The 17,764-nt window shown below is 53.0% G+C and overlaps 1 protein-coding gene across 1 annotated transcript in view; it reads left to right on the top strand.

Annotated features, from left to right (window-relative positions):
• LAMC1 (laminin subunit gamma 1) overlaps positions 1 to 17,764 on the top strand; it is a 67,044-nt gene that overhangs the window by 33,302 nt on the left and 15,978 nt on the right. Inside the window, 14 exon segments of the mRNA XM_049777578.1 lie at positions 2,479 to 2,783; positions 7,940 to 8,070; positions 8,256 to 8,422; positions 8,768 to 8,956; positions 9,503 to 9,620; positions 10,787 to 10,885; positions 10,989 to 11,125; positions 12,181 to 12,303; positions 12,734 to 12,923; positions 13,085 to 13,115; positions 13,118 to 13,202; positions 15,822 to 16,043; positions 16,130 to 16,318; positions 17,246 to 17,491. Of these exon segments, the coding sequence (XP_049633535.1) occupies positions 2,479 to 2,783; positions 7,940 to 8,070; positions 8,256 to 8,422; positions 8,768 to 8,956; positions 9,503 to 9,620; positions 10,787 to 10,885; positions 10,989 to 11,125; positions 12,181 to 12,303; positions 12,734 to 12,923; positions 13,085 to 13,115; positions 13,118 to 13,202; positions 15,822 to 16,043; positions 16,130 to 16,318; positions 17,246 to 17,491 (2,232 nt within the window).

Genomic DNA, 17,764 nt, shown 5'->3' with positions numbered 1-17,764 from the left:
CTCTGGGAATCATGGCTGGCCCGCTTTTAGACAAACTTCCGACAAAGGGCTGTCTCCTGCCTCAGGACTGTTAGCTGACTGAGGTTAGGTGGGGTGGGCAGGCTGCTGGGCACATGGGCATTGGGCTTTGGAGAGCAGCCAGCAGGCCCAAGCGGATGGCAGCTGGGGCAGCATGGGGCCCCGCGGGCTTCCTTCACAAATCATGGTTCAGTGGGTGCGGTTCCTCCTCCCTGGGGGCCCCCTGCTCTCTGGATTGAGCAATGGGCTGGCGTGGTGGACTGGAGCAGCTGGGGCGCAGCTGGACAGCGTGTCCTGGGAACTGGAGCCGGGAGCCAGCAATTACACGAACGAAGCGGAAAACATTTTCAAATAGAGCCTTTCCGCGACTACTGTTTGTGTTAACTGTTTGGAGAGGCCCTTCCAAGCCTGCGCCTCTCCTGCCCTAGAGCTCCAGGTGATGCTCTTGGCCATCCCCTAACCTGCCCCCCAAATGTGAGTCAGCCTCCAGCAAAACCATCTAGTCCCATCCATCTCTCCCTTTCTTCCTTCTCTTCTCCCTTTTGTTTTCTCTCCCTTCCTTCCCTCCATTCCCCCTTCTTTATTTTTTTGGGGGGCACACTCGGCTGCACTCGGGTTACTCCTGGCTCTGTGCTCAGGAATCGAACCTGGGTCTATCCTGGGTCGTCCGCATGCAGGGCAAGAGACCTATTTGCCATACTACCACTCCAGCCCCTCTCTTTCTCTTTTTTCTTATCTCCTTTCTTTTTTGTTCTCTTTCTCTCCCTCTTTCTTTTCCTGTTTGCCTCCCTCCCCTTTTTTCTTACCTTCCTTTTTTCCTCCCTCTTCCTTCCTTCCTTTCTCTTTCTCTTTCTCCTTTTCTTCCTTCCTTCCTTCCTTCCTTCCTTCCTTCCTTCCTTCCTTCCTTCCTTCCTTCCTTCCTTCCTCTTTCTTTCCCTCCACATTCTTTTATTTTTGTGTGTGTGTGGTTTTTGGGTCACACCCGGCAGTGCTCAGGGGTTATTCCTGGCTCCAGGCTCAGAAATTGCTCCTGGCAGGCATGGGGGACCATATGGGGCGCCGGGATTCGAACTGATGACCTGCATGAAAGCAAACGCCTTACCTCCATGCTATCTCTCCAGCCCCAGCCCTCCACATTCTTTTATTTATTTTCTTCATCCTTCCCTCCTCCTTTGTCTCTCTTTACTTTCCCTCACTCCATACCTGGCAGTTTCTGGGGGGGACCCCCAGCTCTGTTTGAGGAGTTCTCAGGCTCTGGGGGTCCTGCATACCAGCTCTGCACGGGCACCACCCTTGGAAACCACCTTTCTGGCCCCTCTCCAAGGCACTTGCTGCCAGGAAGACACTGCGACTCTCAGTTCTAGATTTGTCGCTTGAAAAGGAAGGAGCAAGGGTCACCTCTGTCCGGTTTCCCGGAAGAGCCTCCTTCCGAGGGGGGCCCCCCTTGCCCCAGAGAGCCACACTAGGCAGAGGCATTTCTGTCCCAGCCCTGGAGCTAGCAGGAAGGTTCCCCTGCCCCCCTCAGGAGATGAGAAATATTTCCCCACGTGGGAGGCTGTGCATTTTGCACAAAGGGCTCTTCTCATTGTTGAGGTGCCTGCCGCCCCCCACTAGTCGCCAGGAACTGGGGGGTGCAGAGCAGGAAGTCCGGGCTAACTTTGTGTGCCTCTTTCTAAACATCTGCGCCCCAGCCTTGCTATGTGGAAGGAATGTGGTGAGAGAGAGAGAGAGAGAGTGTGTGTGTGTGTGTATGTGTGTGAGAGAGAGAGAGAGAGAGAGAGAGAGAGAGAGAGAGAGAGAGAGAGAGAGAGAGAGAGGAGGGAGGGAGGGGCTAGGGTGTTTGTGCATACAAGCACCAGCACACGCCAAGCTGTATATATCCTGGGCTCTCAGCTGTCACTCAGACTGGTGAGCGTCTGGGGGGAGACAGGGAGACCGGAGTCTTGCTAGGGGACTCCAGGTTGAGGGCTTTAGGGCCCACTGTCTTTCCCCCATCACCAGGCCCAGCCTGTTGGCCCTAAAGTTACTCCATGCCACACGCTGCCACCGCTGAAAACTCTGCAGAATGTGAGCTGAGCCCAATCAATAGAGAAGGGGGTTGGTGATGGGGGTCAGGAGGATGCGAAGGGGGGTGGCATTGATTCTCCTGAACTAAGAAAAACATCCCATTTTTAGTTTTCTCCCCACATCTGCCCTGTGGTACTGGAAATGATGGGCTTAATGGAGGTCCTGGGGTGGGGGGGGCTGGAGATGATGGGGGAGTAGGTGGAGGTCCAGGAAGTAATTGATGATAGCTGCTGGGCCAGCAGAAGGCTGGATTATAGGTGGGTGGGGCCTTCAATGGGGAGTGGGGCCATGGAGGTCAAGGAGGGCTCTAAGCGGGACCATTCTAGTGGACTGGGCCGCCTTGAAGAGGCAGTGAGCCATCTCCATCTGATTTGCCATCTGTCTCCTCACCAGGCAAGGCCTTTGATATCACCTACGTGCGCCTCAAGTTCCACACCAGCCGGCCCGAGAGCTTTGCCATCTACAAGCGCACCCGAGAGGATGGGCCGTGGGTGCCGTATCAGTACTACAGCGGCTCCTGCGAGAACACCTACGGCAAGGCCAACCGTGGCTTCATCCGCACGGGTGGGGACGAGCAGCAGGCACTGTGCACCGATGAGTTCAGTGACATCTCCCCGCTCACAGGCGGCAATGTGGCTTTCTCCACCCTGGAGGGCCGGCCCAGCGCTTACAACTTTGACAACAGCCCCGTCCTGCAGGTGGGCATTCCCCCACTTCTGCCCTCCTCTGTCCCTTCTTTAGGAAGGGACTTTTTTTGGTATATCAGGACCATGCTTCAGGGATTGGGGGGAGTTGAGGGGTTCGCAGTGACCTGAGTTTGACCCCAGGCACTGCTGCTAAGGAGGTGTCCTGATGGCCCCAGCACCATGGACCGACCATTGAACCCCTGCCCCAAGTTGGTGGTGTATCTCTAGGTTTGGTCTCTGGGCCCCTGACACCACCAAGCATATCATTCCCTAAGAATATGTAAGTTGCATAGTTTTGATCCAGACCTATGTTGGAGGGGAGACAGACCAGATCCCTCTTGCTTTCAACATCTTGAAAGACTGAACTGGGCCAGAGCAATAGCACAGCAGGGAAGGCACTTGCCTTGCATGTGGCTGGCCCAGGTTTGATTCCTAGCATTCCATATGGTCCCCCAAGCCATACCAGGAGTAATTCCTGAGCTTAGAGCCAGGAGTAATCCCTGAACATTGGCAGATGTGACACAAAAGACTGAAGGAAGTTGCTCCATTCTCTGCCCCTGAGGGAGGTTCTCAATGCTGGTCTTAAGATTCACTGGGGTGGGGCCGGTGAGGTGGCGCTTGAGGTAAGGTATCTGCCTTGCAAGCTCTAGCCAAGGAAAGATCTCGACCGAGGTTCGATCCCATATGGTCCCCCCCAAGCCAGGGGCAATTTTTGAGCGCTTAGCCAGGAGTAACCCCTGAGCATCAAATGGGTGTGGCCCGAAAAACCAAAAAAAAAAAAGTTTCACTGGGGTTCCCCCATCCTCACACCATTCTCTAGGGAACCCCACATATACCAGGGGTTCCACCCACGCCTCATGCTCACCAGACATATTCTCCTCCCTGTACTCCTAACCTCTCTTGCAGCCCACACATATAGTTTCCCAATAGCATGCAGGAATAGTGGGAGCAGAGTGCTCCAGGTCCCTCCTCCCCTTCCCCCAGCGCCCTTCATTTCTGAGCCAAGAAATGCTGACCTGTGAGCCCCCATGACAACTCCTCAGGAACCCAGCCTGAGTGTGTGGGACATGAGACACCCAGGGGGATCATTGGTCTAGAAGACTTTGCCTTACGTCCTGATAGGAAGGCTCAGAGATCCTTTGTTTTTGGGGGGCACACCCAGCCGTGCTTGGATGCCACTGCTGACTTTTTACTCCAGGGTTGCTTCTGCTGTTCCTGGGGATGGTGGGGTACCGTGCAGCACTGGGGGTGGAACCCAAGTCTTTGCATGCCCAGAGACTCCGTGTTTCTGGTGAGTGTGTGTGCGCAGAGCCTATCAGCACATCACCACACCAGCCCCAGTTGCTCAGGCCTAGCATGTGGACAGACCTGGGCAGTGAGCCAGGCTTACTGCGGACATGGAACCGGCTCTCTGGGGCTGGCCTTGGCAGGGGCCAATGCCTTGCAAGGCCCATGTGGGATGATCAACATGATCAAGGCAGCCAAACTGGCCTGGGATGAGCTGAGGACTCACAGTTTGATTTCCGAATAGAGGAACCCCGTTTATGAAACATTTGCCTTTTGCAGCTGTTTCTTTGTTTTTCCTGCAACTTGCTGGATTCCAGGGCACAATTTGGGATGCTATAAAAGGGGATGATAGGGCCAAAGCTATAGCACAGTTGGTAGGGCATTTGCATGCAGCTGACTTGGGTTTGATCCCTGGCATCCCAAAAGGGTTTCCTGAAACTGCTAGGAGTAACCCCTGAGCACCCTCAGGTGTGGCCCCAAAACAAAATAAAACAAAAAAGGTGAGGGAGAACAGTCCTCCCTGGGAGTCTGGGCCTCTTCTTCCGGTGTCCTGTGTCACTGCCTAGGAGCTGATGAAAATCTCTATACTGGTCTACTCCAGGGTTGTGCTGGTTGGCACTGAGATGATGCTGGTAGTAGGCTCCAAAATGTTGTTAAGGCATTCTGAGGCAGTGCTGGCCCACACTGAAAACAAGCTGGTCAGTGCTGAGATTGTCCCAGTTGTCTCTGAGGTCCTGCTTAGCAGTGGCTCTGCCAGGGGAGGGGTCTTCCAACAATGCGGTCCTTGTAGCATTGGTAGGGTGTGTTCAGAACACAGTGCTTAGGGACAGAGTTGGGTTGAGGCAAGAAGTGGAGCTGCTGGGCATCTTCACCGGTAAACATTGGCCAGTTCCTTACTTCTTTAAATGCAACCATGTACCAAGAGGTGGCTTAGCGCCAGCTCTGTGCTTTGCATGTACCAGGCCCTGGTTTTTCATCCCTAGTGCCCATTTCCCACAGAAAACATGGTGCCTTCACCAGGCAGGCAACAGACAGTGGTGGCCACTGTTTCTGGCATCAGCTCCTCCGTTGGTCTGACACAGGAGGGCTACAACCTGATACTGGGTGCTGCAGGAACTCAGGCCTCTGTTGTCTGGTTATCTTTATTCAGAGACATTAACTGGGTGTCCCTGGATGCGTGCGCTCTGGTTCTTGCTCTCCCAGGACCGACTCGGCTGCAACTCAGTTGGGTTTTAGAGGCTCTGAGAGTGAGGGAAGAGGATGTTGGCTCCCAAACCTCCTTCAAGAAATGGGGCACCAGGGCCTGAAGAGAGTACAGGAAGAAGGTGCTTGCCTTGCATGTAGCTCCTTTAGGTTCCATCTCTGGCATCTCAGAAGGTCCCCCAAGCTCTGCCAGGAATGATAAGTAAGCCCTTAGCTTTGCTGGTGTGGCCCAAAAACAAAATAAAAAACAAAAACAAAAAAAAAATTAGGGAAACTGGGCTCCCCTTCGCTGGCTCTGCTTTTCCAGGTTTCTCAATTTTCTCAGGAGTTTCTCAGACTGGTACCAAGGGTATGTGACTTTACACTCATGGTCATCATTGCACCTTTGCTGGTAGTTTTTCAGACACCATGGATCGACTGACTGAAGATATTCATTATCTCATTGTCACGGGCAAAGAATTGGAGACCTCAAAAAAACAAACAAAATAAGTACCCTGAACCACAGAGCTTGATCTTTTGATCTGGTGAACAGAGAAAGCCAATAAGATTGTCCTTAGGACTCTGGAGTAGTGGGGGGACCTGGTGGATGTGGTCCCAGGGAACTTCAGGTGTGTGTGTGTGTGTGTGTGTGTGTGTGTGTGTGTGTGTGTGTGTGTGTGTGTGTGTGTGTGTGTGTGTGTGTGTGTGTGTTGGGGGGCTTGGAGGGACACGCCTGGGGGAAAGGCTGTCACAAGCAAGTTCAGCCCAGAGAGACGGGTTGGGCCTGAAAGATTCCTGACATTGCGGCTGAGAGTGGGAGGTGTTATTGGGTTTCTGAGCGTGCCCCGGGCCAAATGAGCAGCTCTGCTCCTCGCTAATTATACTCACGGGTATGCACAGAAATTTACTTTTATGAGTTCAGGCTGGTGCGCTCCGTGCCAGGTGCCTCCCGGCCCCCCGCACGCACAGACAGACACAGACGCCTGCAGCTCTGTTTCTCCAGAGCGGGTGTGCCGGTTGTCCCGCCAGGATTTCCGAGAGCAGAGGCAGAACCAGAGCAGGCTCTGAGGACGCTTTTCATGCCCACAGACTTCTATCTACAAGAAGGTCATGCCAGGCTTGTTTCCCAGATGGAGGAATTGAACTGACCAGGACACCTGACTTGAAATTCACTAGGATCATTAGCTGAAGGGGTCTCGAAGCCAGGGCTGGGATCTCACAGAAATCAGGGAGCCCTGTCCCGGATGTGTTCTATTCAGACTGTTTTTGGTTTTGCTCTTCTTTCACTATACCCAGTGATGACTCCTGGACACCTGACTTGAAATTCACTAGGATCATTAGCTGAAGGGGTCTCGAAGCCAGGGCTGGGATCTCACAGAAATCAGGGAGCCCTGTCCCGGATGTGTTCTATTCAGACTGTTTTTGGTTTTGCTCTTCTTTCACTATACCCAGTGATGACTCCTGGCTCTACACTCATCAGTTACTCTTCACAGTGCTCAGGGACCCTATGGGTTGCTGGGATCAGAGCCAGGTCAGCCACATGCAAGGCAAGCACCCTCCATGTTATACTGTCCCTCTGGTCTCCCAGACCTACTTATTGCCTCAGTCCATGTACTACTACCTGAGCATTGTGCCCAACATGCACACTATTATGTTGCCAAGTTAAAGATCCTACCTGGAGCTGAGAGTCCTGTCTCAGGATCCTAGGGACAAGGACAAGTGTGGCGGCCAACCGTTTGAGCAGTCAGGGAGTCCCGTCTTTCTCAGGATCAACCCACTATTGTGTGGCCATCTAGCAATCCCAGTGCTTGTTCATTCATTCGTTCATTCATTCATTCATTCAGTCTGCTCTAATCACAGGCACTGGGCTATATCTCAGTCCAGAAGTGGCTTAGCAGAGAGCCAGGCTGGGCATGGTCCCATTCTTATCTCTCCAAGGAAGAAATTTTTTTTTTTTTTTTTTTTGGTTTTTGGGTCACACCAGCAGAGCTCAGGGGTTACTCCTGGCTCTATGCTCAGAAATAGCTCCTGGCAGGCATGGGGAACCATATGGGATGCCAGCATTTGAACCAATGACATTCTGCATGAAAGGCAAACGCCTTACCTCCAAGCTCTGGCCCCCTCCAAGGAAGATTTTTTTTTTTTTTTTTTTTTTTTTTGGTTTTTGGGCCACACCCGGTAACGCTCAGGGGTTACTCCTGGCTATGTGCTCAGAAGTTGCTCCTGGCTTGGGGGACCATATGGGACACCGGGGGATCGAACCGTGGTCCGTCCTAGGCTAGCGCAGGCAAGGCAGGCACCTTACCTTTAGCGCCACCGCCCGGGCCCTCCAAGGAAGATTTTTAACCCTCATGCAACACCACTGCTTCATATCGGGATTCTCTAATTTAGGGGGCAGGGTGAGAGGCTGGTAGAGCCGCAATGTCAGGAATCTTTCAGGCCCAACAGCAGGCATGTCCAGCCCAAGTAGGGTGCTTAGTGCCCATTTCTCCACCCCAGAAAACTCCCATGATTTCATGGGAGCTTTTCCACAGCTGAGGGCACTAGTATGTCTCTTTTAATTGTTCCTGAGGGACTCTTGGTCCCCTAGCCACTGAGATTTCAAAAAGGCAGCATCTAGGAAGGGAAGGGCTGGGTGCTGGGCATCCTGGGGAGCTTCCTTACCCCTCCTTAACCCTCCCTAACTCTGCATTCTGCAGGAGTGGGTGACAGCCACTGACATCCGGGTCACTCTTAACCGCCTCAACACATTTGGGGATGAGGTGTTCAGCGACCCCAAAGTCCTCAAGTCCTACTACTACGCCATCTCTGACTTCGCTGTTGGGGGAAGGTGAGTGAACCCCAAGGTGGGCTGTGAAAGCCTGCAGGGAAGAGGGGTGGGGAAGGGACCTGGTCTCTTCCCTTGGACAGGCGTGGCAGGTGTGATCCTGTGGGTGGCCTCTTCACCCCACCCAATCCCCATCTTGGCACACTTGTCTCCACCCCGCCCTCTTATCGACACCCCACTTCTCACAGGTGCAAGTGTAATGGGCATGCCAGTGAGTGTGTGCGGGATGGCCGGGGCCAGCTGGTGTGTGACTGCAAGCACAACACCTATGGGCCAGACTGCGAAAAGTGTCTGCCTTTCTTCAATGACCGCCCGTGGCGCCGGGCCACAGCCGAGAGCGCCAGCGAGTGTCTGCGTGAGTGCCACCAACCTGGCTGGAGCATGGGGGAAAGTGGGAAGGCATATGCACAAGTAGAGGCAGCTCTGCCCATGTGGCCCTTAGCATGTCTGTGTTGAAGGCACATGGCCTGCAGCAGGCCTGTGTCCCATGAGACTTCCACATGTTCCTTGGGAAGTGAGGGCTGGAGGATTTCTTCTGAGTATTTGGGGGGTGATTTTTTTTGGTATCCCACCTACCAAGCCCAGAGGACCCTCTGTTGTTGGGGCTGCAAACCAGGCCCCCCCCTCCTTCAGATCCCGGCCCCCGACCCCTCTGAGTAGGAAGCGACACCTGGGTAAACCCTGGTGTCTTTGGCTATAGCCTGTGACTGCAATGGCCGCTCCCAGGAGTGCTACTTCGACCCTGAGCTCTATCGCTCTACCGGACACGGCGGCCACTGTACCAATTGCCAGGGGAACACGGATGGGGCTAAGTGTGAGCGGTGCCGAGAAAACTTCTTCCGTCTGGGAACCCACGAAGCCTGTGCCCCGTGCCATTGTAGCGCTGTAGGTAAGTGATGGGGGGGCACACTGTACCCCCCAAAAAAGGCCCAAGGGTGTACTCTGACTCATCTGCCACCAGGGCTGTCCTGAGGATGAACAGTGAAGCGGGGGCACCAAGTGAACCCAGGATGGGAGTTAACTTTGTGCTCCTGATTTTGTTTAGTCTGGAGTCTGCCAGCAGCATTTGGGGGCTGAGAGTTGGTGGCTGTTAAAGGCCACAGTGACTTCCGGGCCAGTGTCTATGTCAGGAATGGCCAGTTAGGGTGCAACGTGAGGGCCTGCAGAAGGGACTGGCTGGATAGGGTGTGTGTTGTGTCTCTGTTGGGGGGACAGCTGCATAAGGTCTGCACAAGACAAGTATGTGTATATATGTGTGTACATTCTGGATCCAAACACCCTGGCTCTAGAGTACAGGAGGGACCAAGAGTGCCTGTGGAGTTTCTGGCCTCTGGAACCACCTCCCAGTGATTGCCCAGCTGGTTCACAGGGTCCCTTCTGCACTCTCCCCATCCACTCTTCTTACCCATGTGGGGGATGTGTGTCTCCATTCCAGGTTCCCTGAGTACTCAGTGCGACAGCTATGGCAGGTGCACCTGTAAGCCAGGAGTGATGGGGGACAAGTGTGACCGCTGCCAGCCTGGCTACCACTCCCTCACGGAGGCAGGCTGTAGGTAAGACTGCACGACCAGAAAGGGACTCAGAGAACATGACAGGCATGCAGGGTAGTGGATCCCGTGGCAGTACCCCTGTCCCCCACAATGCCATGAAGAGCCAGGACTTCACCCTCCTCCATACCAACCTAGAACAGTTGGTGCCTAGTCAGTGCCAAGTATCCATGTGTTTTTTTTTCTTATAATTTTTTTCTTTCATTAAGGAACTGTGATATGGGGTCAGGGAGATATCAGACCCATGGTGGTACTCGGGGGACTATATGGGATGCCAGGGATCAAACCTAAGTTAGCTGCATACAAGGCATAGATCCTACCCACTGTGCCATCACTCCAGACCAGGAGTTGTAATTTCTGAGTGCAGAGTCAGGATTAACCCCTAAGTACTGCCAGGTGTAGCCAAAAAACAAAAGCAACAACAGAAACAAGTCTGTGTTTTGGATGTAACTACTCCACTCTCCACACCCCCAGTATAACCAGAGCCCCAACCCCTTGTCCCCCATCACTTCCTTTCATCACCTTCTTCCTTCCCCCTTTATTTCTTTTCTTCTATGTTCTTCTCCCTAAGCTCTGGGCTCTAGTGTACCCTTGGCATCTTCCCTTTACTCCATTCCATTTCCTCATCCCATTATTCTCTATCCTACCGATACATAAGACTATACTATGTTTATCTTCTTCTGGCTTTCTTCAATCAACATGATGTTATTTTCCTGTTCCAGCCAGGGTGCAACAAATTGCACAATTTTGTCCTTCCTGGCAGCTGCATAGTATTTTATTGTGTGTTTGTGTATGAACCACATCTTCATAATCCATTCATCTGTTGGGATCCCCGTTCAAAGAGGACACGTAGGGGCCAAAGTGATAGCACAGTAGGGAGGGCATTTGCCTTGCACATGGCCGACCACCTGGTTCAGTTCCCAGCACCCCAAATGAGTCCCCTGAGCACAGCCAGGTGTGGCCCCAAACCAAAAAAAGTTAAAGAGGATGTGTGTTCCTTGATGGAATTCAAACCTAAGTGTACAGATGACTTCAGGACTCACTTTTGCTTGTTGGTCAAGTTTCATTATGAGGAAAATGAACTTGGTAGACACAGATTGGGGGAACAACTGCGCTTTCCACACCCTCCCCCCTTGCTCAGCACTCAGTGCTCACCTTCTGCCTTCCTTCAGGCCTTGCGTTTGTAACCCTTCGGGCAGCATTGATGAGTGCAATGTGGAAACAGGACGCTGCGTCTGCAAGGACAATGTGGAGGGCTTCAACTGCGAGAGGTGTGACCCTTTCCTACTGGGAGATGGGGTGTCCTGCTGCTGCCTCTGACCCCTGTCCCCAATGGTAAGAACAGCCCTAAGGATACCCGCACCCCCTTTTCAGGTGTAAACCTGGATTTTTCAACCTGGAGCCCTCAAACCCAAGAGGCTGTGTCCCCTGTTTCTGCTTCGGACACTCCTCAGTTTGCACCAATGCCGTGGGCTACAGCACCTATTCCATTACCTCCACTTTTCGCTTAGGTAAGCCAAGGCCGTCGTGGGGCCCCCAGAACCAGACACTATCTGAAGTGTGGTTGTTTCTTTCTTGTTTCTTCCTTACTGACTGGTGGGGGCTTTGGTTGGTGGTTGGTTGTGGTTTGGGGGACTCCTGAAGGTGCTGGAAAGTCACTCTTTGCACTGGCCTCACTCAGGACTAACACAGGAATGGAATTCCCAACTCCCGCATCAGAACACAACCATAAAAATTTGTTAATGTTGGCCGGGGCAATGGTATATAGCACGTTTGGCACTTGTCTTACCCATGACCGCTCCACGTTTGATCTCCTGCACTCCATATAGTCCTCAGGAATGATTTTTGAGTTCAGAGCCATGTGTAACCCCCAATCAAAGTGAGGTGTGGCCCAAAAACAAAAACAGTGGGCCAGAACAATAGCACAGTGGAGAGGGCCCTTGCCTTGCACATAGCTGACTCAGGTTCAATGTCCTGAGCATCACCAGGAGTTATCTCTGTGTCCAGATCTAGAAATAACCCTTGAGCACTGTTCAGTGTAGCCCCAAAACAAAACAAAAATAATTAACGAGCATGACTTTTTCACTTGAACTTTTAGGGGCTACCAGTGGTGTGCTGGAGATCAAACCCAGGACCTCAGACAGGGAAACACATGTTCTTCCACTTCTCCATCTTGGCCTTGGCTTTGAGCTTTTCATGAAAACATGCTGTTTTAGAATTTGCTAAGGGGCTAGAGAGCAGGTGGAGGCGTTTGCCTTGCACAGCAGACCCAGGTTCTATCCCAGCATCCCAAATGGTCCCCGAAGCCCTGCCAGGAGTAACTTCTGGGTGCAGAGCCTTGAATAAGCCCTGAACATTGCCAGTTGTAGTCCAAAAACCAAAAAGAAAAACAAATTTGCTGAAAGCAAGTACTGACTTCACAGTAAAGCCACACAAGTCTGTAAGGCTGTTGGGAGTGAAAAACTACCATTGACCACTTCTGTGGCCTTTCTATAAACTAAAAACAGAGTCCTAACTTGGGTTCTTAGCATGTCCTGACGCTCTCCCACTCCCCCTGCACCCGCAGATGATGATGGGTGGCACGCTGAGCAAAGAGATGGCTCCGATGCTTCGCTGGACTGGTCTGCGGAGAGACAAGATGTGTCTGTCATCTCTGACAGCTATTTTCCAAGATATTTTATTGCGCCAGGTATGTGTGGCCTCTGGTTGGTGGGGGCATTGCGAAGGGCATGACCTCCATAGAAGTGAAGCACCCGGGCCAGGTTTGGCCTGGGATCTTCCCCTGGGCAGAAACAAAGAGGGCGTGGCTTATGGTGGACATAAAGGTGCTAGTGGTGTGTGGGCGGGGCCTTGGCTTCAAGTGGGCAGGGCTGAGGAGGTTGGGCTTGTGGTGGGCAGGGCCTCAGAGGGCGTGGTTCCTTTGGATGCAGGTAAGTGGGCATGGCTGTATCACGCATGGTTTCTGTTGGACAGGGCCTCAGGTCTTTTGATTGGCAGGGTTGTGGAGGGTGTGGCCCCATGATAGGCAGTGCCATGGCGTGAGCTGGGCTCCCAGTGGGCGGGGCCCTGCATCCTGGTCACCCCATGCTATAGCTCTACCTCTCCTATCTGCCTTCCAGCTAAGTTCCTGGGCCAGCAGGTGCTGAGTTATGGTCAGAACTTTTCCTTCTCCTTCCGCGTGGACCGGCCGGACACCCGCCTGTCCGCAGAGGATGTGGTGCTTGAGGGGGCTGGCCTGAGGGTGTCTGTGCCCCTGATCGCTCAGGGTAATGCTTACCCCAGTGAGACCACCGTGAAGTACATCTTCAGGTGAGGTGCCCCATCACCTGAGCAGGGAAGCTAGTTCTGGTCCCCACACTGTTGAAGCTGATGAGAGCCCACTCCCACGAGAGACCTCTCCGTGGGCCATTGGGCATAGGTCTCACATCTGCTGTAGTTCACCTGCTGGCCATTTTCCTTGTTTTCCCCAGACTCCATGAAGCCACTGATTACCCCTGGAGGGCCCACCCGTGACCCTCTTTTCCGAATTTCAAAAGCTTCTCAACATTTAAACCGCTATCAAGATCCGTGGGACATATAGCGAAAGGAGTAAGTGCTGGTACCATCAGGGGCTGTGGATGTTGGAAGAAAGTGCTTAGGTATAGAATCTGATTTCCGGTGATTTTACTGTCTATGTCCTGAGACTGTGACCTGGGCTGGGGGAGGTAACTCAACTGTGAAGGACATCCTATACACATGAGTATGAAATAGCCCAGAGCAATCCTATAGTCAATGGGACTGGGCCGGAGAGATAGCACAGCGGCGTTTGCCTTGCAAGCAGCCGATTCAGGACCAAAGGTGATTGGTTCGAATCCCGGTGTCCCATATGGTCCCCCGTACCTGCCAGGAGCTATTTCTGAGCAGACAGCCAGGAGTAATCCTTGAGCACCGCCGGTGTGGCCCAAAAAACAAAAAAAAAAAAAAAAAAAAAAATAGTCATGGAACTGACTCTGCAGTGGTTTCATCTTCTGAAACAGGGCCCATCAAGGGGTCTTGTTCTGTCAGAATCTGCTCCGAGAACGGGGGGGCCCATGGGAATGTGTCTGGGGTGGACTGATGTTTTATTCTTCGATGAACAAGATAACCCGGTTTGGTGGTTGAAATGGCGAATCTGGGGCCTAAGGGGCTGAGTTCATGATTTAACCAGCAGGAGACCTGGGTGTGAGCCCCATCACTGTGAATGTGATCCCGCCAGTAGTCTCTGAACACAGAATCCCCCACCAAAATTGTAGATGAGTGAAAGAAATTTGGGTCTGGGGCTTAGGAAGAAGTTAGAGCTAGAGATATGGAGCACTGTTTTCAGTATAACTCTGCTACTAATTCTTTAGTAGAAACAGACTAGAAATAGAGTCTGAACTGCAAGCCTTAAAAGACTAGCTAGTGAAGGTTCACTGAAATTGCCAATAAGAAGAATGGACCTGCTTTGCTTTGAGTTTTACTCTCATTTTGTTTTTTGGTTTTTTGGTCACACCTGGCATTTCTCAGGGGTTACTCCTGGCTCTATGCTCATAATTTGCTCTTGACAGGCTCGGGGGACCATATGGGATGCTGGGATTCGAAACCTGTCCTGCATGCAAGGCAAATGCCCTACCTCCATGCTATCTTTTCAGCCCCTACTTTTTTATTTTTGTTTGTTTGTTTGTTTGTTTTTGGGTCATACCTGGTATGACCAGGGGTTACTCCTGGCTTTGCACTCAAAAATTACTCCTAACAGGCTCTATGGACCATATGGGATGCCCGGGATTGAGCTCAAGCTGCTGCTGTGTGTGAGGCAAATGCTGTACCTGCTGTGCTATGGCTCTGGCCAACTTTGGGGTTTTAGTCTTTTCTTATCCCACCCCCTTCCCTTTCATTTGTGTTGTTATTTTTATAACAGGAGTTGTAGTTAGGGGTCATCTTTTGCAGAGCCAATGCTTGGTTGTGTGCAGTGGGTGGGCTGGGCTGGTCACAAACCATTTTTCTCTGCGAACACCCTAACTTGACTTCCTGTTTCCTGAGAGGCAGGGACCCGTTCCATCAGTCCTGTGCACAGATATGCACAGACTCTCCCCTTTTGGGAAGCAGAATCCCAATTGTCAGCCTTGGCCCCTATCCCACCCCTTCCCAACTGTCCACTCACCCTCTTTCTTCTCTATGATGTTGGTTTTTTATTATCCTGCCCAGTACTTGTCAGGGAGTTGTGGTTTTTTTTTTTTTTTTCTTTCTCAAGGGAACTTTATTCATGACTGCTACATTTCCTCCTCAAACACTAACCCAGTTTAATACATCCCAAGATTTGTCTTCATAATAAAAGATGAAGTTTAAAATTAGATCACTCGTCCCTTTTTCTTTTTATCTCCTTCCCCACTTCAAAATGCATCTCTTAATTGCCAGCATTCTCTTAGATCTGCAGTTGGGCTCAACTCAATCTTCTTTGTAGTTTTAATCTTTTTTCCAGGATATTGGCTTAGTTTGCCCTCCGTAGCCACTCCGCTTCCTATCATAATGTCACTTTTCCTGGGCATACAGAGAATCCTTGCCTTTCTTGTACTGTGGAACTTCGTGGGACTTCCCACATTTCTTACCAAAAGTTCTTCGGGTTTTCAGTATGTTCACCAGGCTTGCAAGAGCAGAACCCACAAGGTGTTGGAGTTTTTTGGTTTCTGTTTTTGATGGGAGCTTTCCCAAGCTTAGGATGCCTTAAGATGCCTCCTCCCCATCAATGATTGAGAGGGCCTGAGGCCAAGGTGCTGCAGGAGCCTGATGGTGCTGGGGACCTAGAGAGTCACACCTGGCTAGACTCAGGATCCGTCAGGGTGGATCCTGTGGCCTGTGGCCTCTAGGACCATGCCCATGATGCCAGGGGACCAAAGGTGGTGCTGGGGATGGAATCGGGACAGCTGCATGCAAGGCAGGCACCTTAGCACCTGTGACCTTGCCCCAGACCCTCCATGGGGTCATTACAGCTGTGTTTGGGTGGCACATTACCTCCCAGCTGTTCTGTATATATACGTGGAGGCATGAATGTGGGCATATGTGTGCACATGGGAACCTATAACTTTGCTGTTCCCGGCACTTAGTGCCGAGATCCCGGATGCTTTTCTCCCGTCTCTAATCCTAGTACAGGCTGGGGCTGTAGTCTGGGCCCAGGTGGACTCAACATCCCCCCTTCCTTTCTCCCTCTCCCAGGTGCTGGCTATTTGGACGATGTCACCCTGGCTAGTGCCCGGCCTGGGCCTGGGGTCCCTGCCAACTGGGTGGAGATGTGCACCTGCCCAGCAGGCTATGGGGGTCAGTTCTGCGAGACATGTCTCCCCGGCTTTCGGAGGGAGACCCCGAGTCTTGGTCCCTACAGCCCGTGTGTGCTCTGCACCTGCAATGGGCACAGCGAGACCTGTGATGCTGAGAGCGGTGAGAGGGCATGGGGCAGAGGACCCTGGGGGGAGGGGCAGGGGACAGGGGGAACCCGGGGGCGGCACTGACTCTCCTTGCCATAGGCGTGTGCGACTGCACGGACAACACGGCCGGCCCCCACTGCGAGAAGTGTGCGGACGGTTACTATGGGGATGCCACAGCAGGCACTACAGCTGACTGCCAGCCCTGCCCATGTCCTGGGGGCTCCAGCTGTGCTGCTGTGCCCAAGACCGGGGAGGTGGTCTGCACCAACTGCCCTATGGGCACCACTGGTGAGTGCGCCCCAGCTTGGGAGGGTCAGCACTGCAGGGTCAGGTTTGTTTAGTGCTCAAGGCTGACTCAATGTTTAGGGGACCCTGTGGGAATGAACCCAGGTCATCCACATGCAAGGCAAATGCCTCCCCTCTGCACTGAAGCTTCAGCTTCCCCAGCTACCCTTTCCCTGGGCTCAGTTTATCCTCCACTGAGGTGCAGGAGTAACTCCCCCCCCCCCAATCCCTTACAGGATCCCTTCGTAATGGGGAAGCACCCAGTGGGGTACATGGCTGCTACAAGCCTGCCCCTGCCGTCAGCCCTGGGGCTCTCCCTTGTACCCCTAATGAAGGATGCAGACAGGAACAGGGCCCCTGCATGGGAGAGCCAGACAGTCTCCAGACCTGCCTGTTGCATCATCAGGGTGCTAGGGATCCAGGTCTTTGATCTGTGGGGGGGGCCCTGTAGCAATTTGTGAAGGTGTTAATTGGGGTTTGGGAGTGTGTTTAGGAGATACTATCTGGCTTCTGCTGTGAGTCATCACTGCCCCCCCAAACACACATTTCCCCCCCTCCTACTCTCCCGCCTCCACCTCCACCTCACCCCAGTACCCCATGAGAGCAGAAACGGAGGTGTGGCTGATCCTGCAGGATGGGCCCTCTAAGGATGCACCTGGCAGTGTGGGGGATGTGGTTGTAGGTCATGGAACTGGACTTCTGCCTTCTGTGCTTCTGGTCCCAAGGAGAAAGTGGGGGCTGCTATGAGCTGCGCCTTCAGCCTTGTGGTGGCCCCCACAGATGTGTCTGGGACCAGGAGTTGGCATCCTGGTTCCCAGTGGCCCAAGGGACCAACCCGTGGGAACTCACTTTCTGTGGAAGCATGCCCCTTCCATCCCGTGCCCCATTGCACCCAGCCCTGCCCCTGACCAGACTTCCTTTCTCGGGCAGGGAAGCGATGCGAGCTATGTGACGACGGCTATTTCGGGGACCCCCTGGGCCAGGCGGGCCCAGTGCGACTGTGCCGCCAGTGCCGCTGCAATGGCAACATTGATCCCAATGCTGTGGGCAACTGCCACCGGTTGAGTGGGGAGTGTCTCAAGTGCATCTACAACACGGCTGGCTTCTACTGCGACCGCTGCCGCCCTGGCTTCTATGGGGACCCCTTGGCCCCCAACCCCGCAGACAAGTGCAAAGGTGGGGTTTGCCTCCCACTACTCTTCCTCCCACTCTCCTTTTTCCCTTCCTATGCCTGCTCCCTCCTTCCACCTCATCTCAGTCCCCCTCCTTCCCTATTCCCACTTTGTCTTCTCGCCCCCTTCTTTCTCCTTCCTCCCACTCTCTCCTTCCATTCTTCTTCCTCCCTCTTCCAGATCCCCCTCCTCCAGTTTCCCTCTTCTTCCAAGCTTCACCTTCTCCCCTCCCCAACCCCAGCCATGTCTGGTGGCAGATGGTCACAGCTCCACTTCT

The sequence above is a fragment of the Suncus etruscus genome, chromosome 7 (genome assembly GCF_024139225.1).
Source record: "Suncus etruscus isolate mSunEtr1 chromosome 7, mSunEtr1.pri.cur, whole genome shotgun sequence".
Classification (NCBI taxonomy): Eukaryota; Metazoa; Chordata; class Mammalia; order Eulipotyphla; family Soricidae; genus Suncus; species Suncus etruscus.
This window is presented reverse-complemented; position numbering and strand designations above follow the sequence as displayed.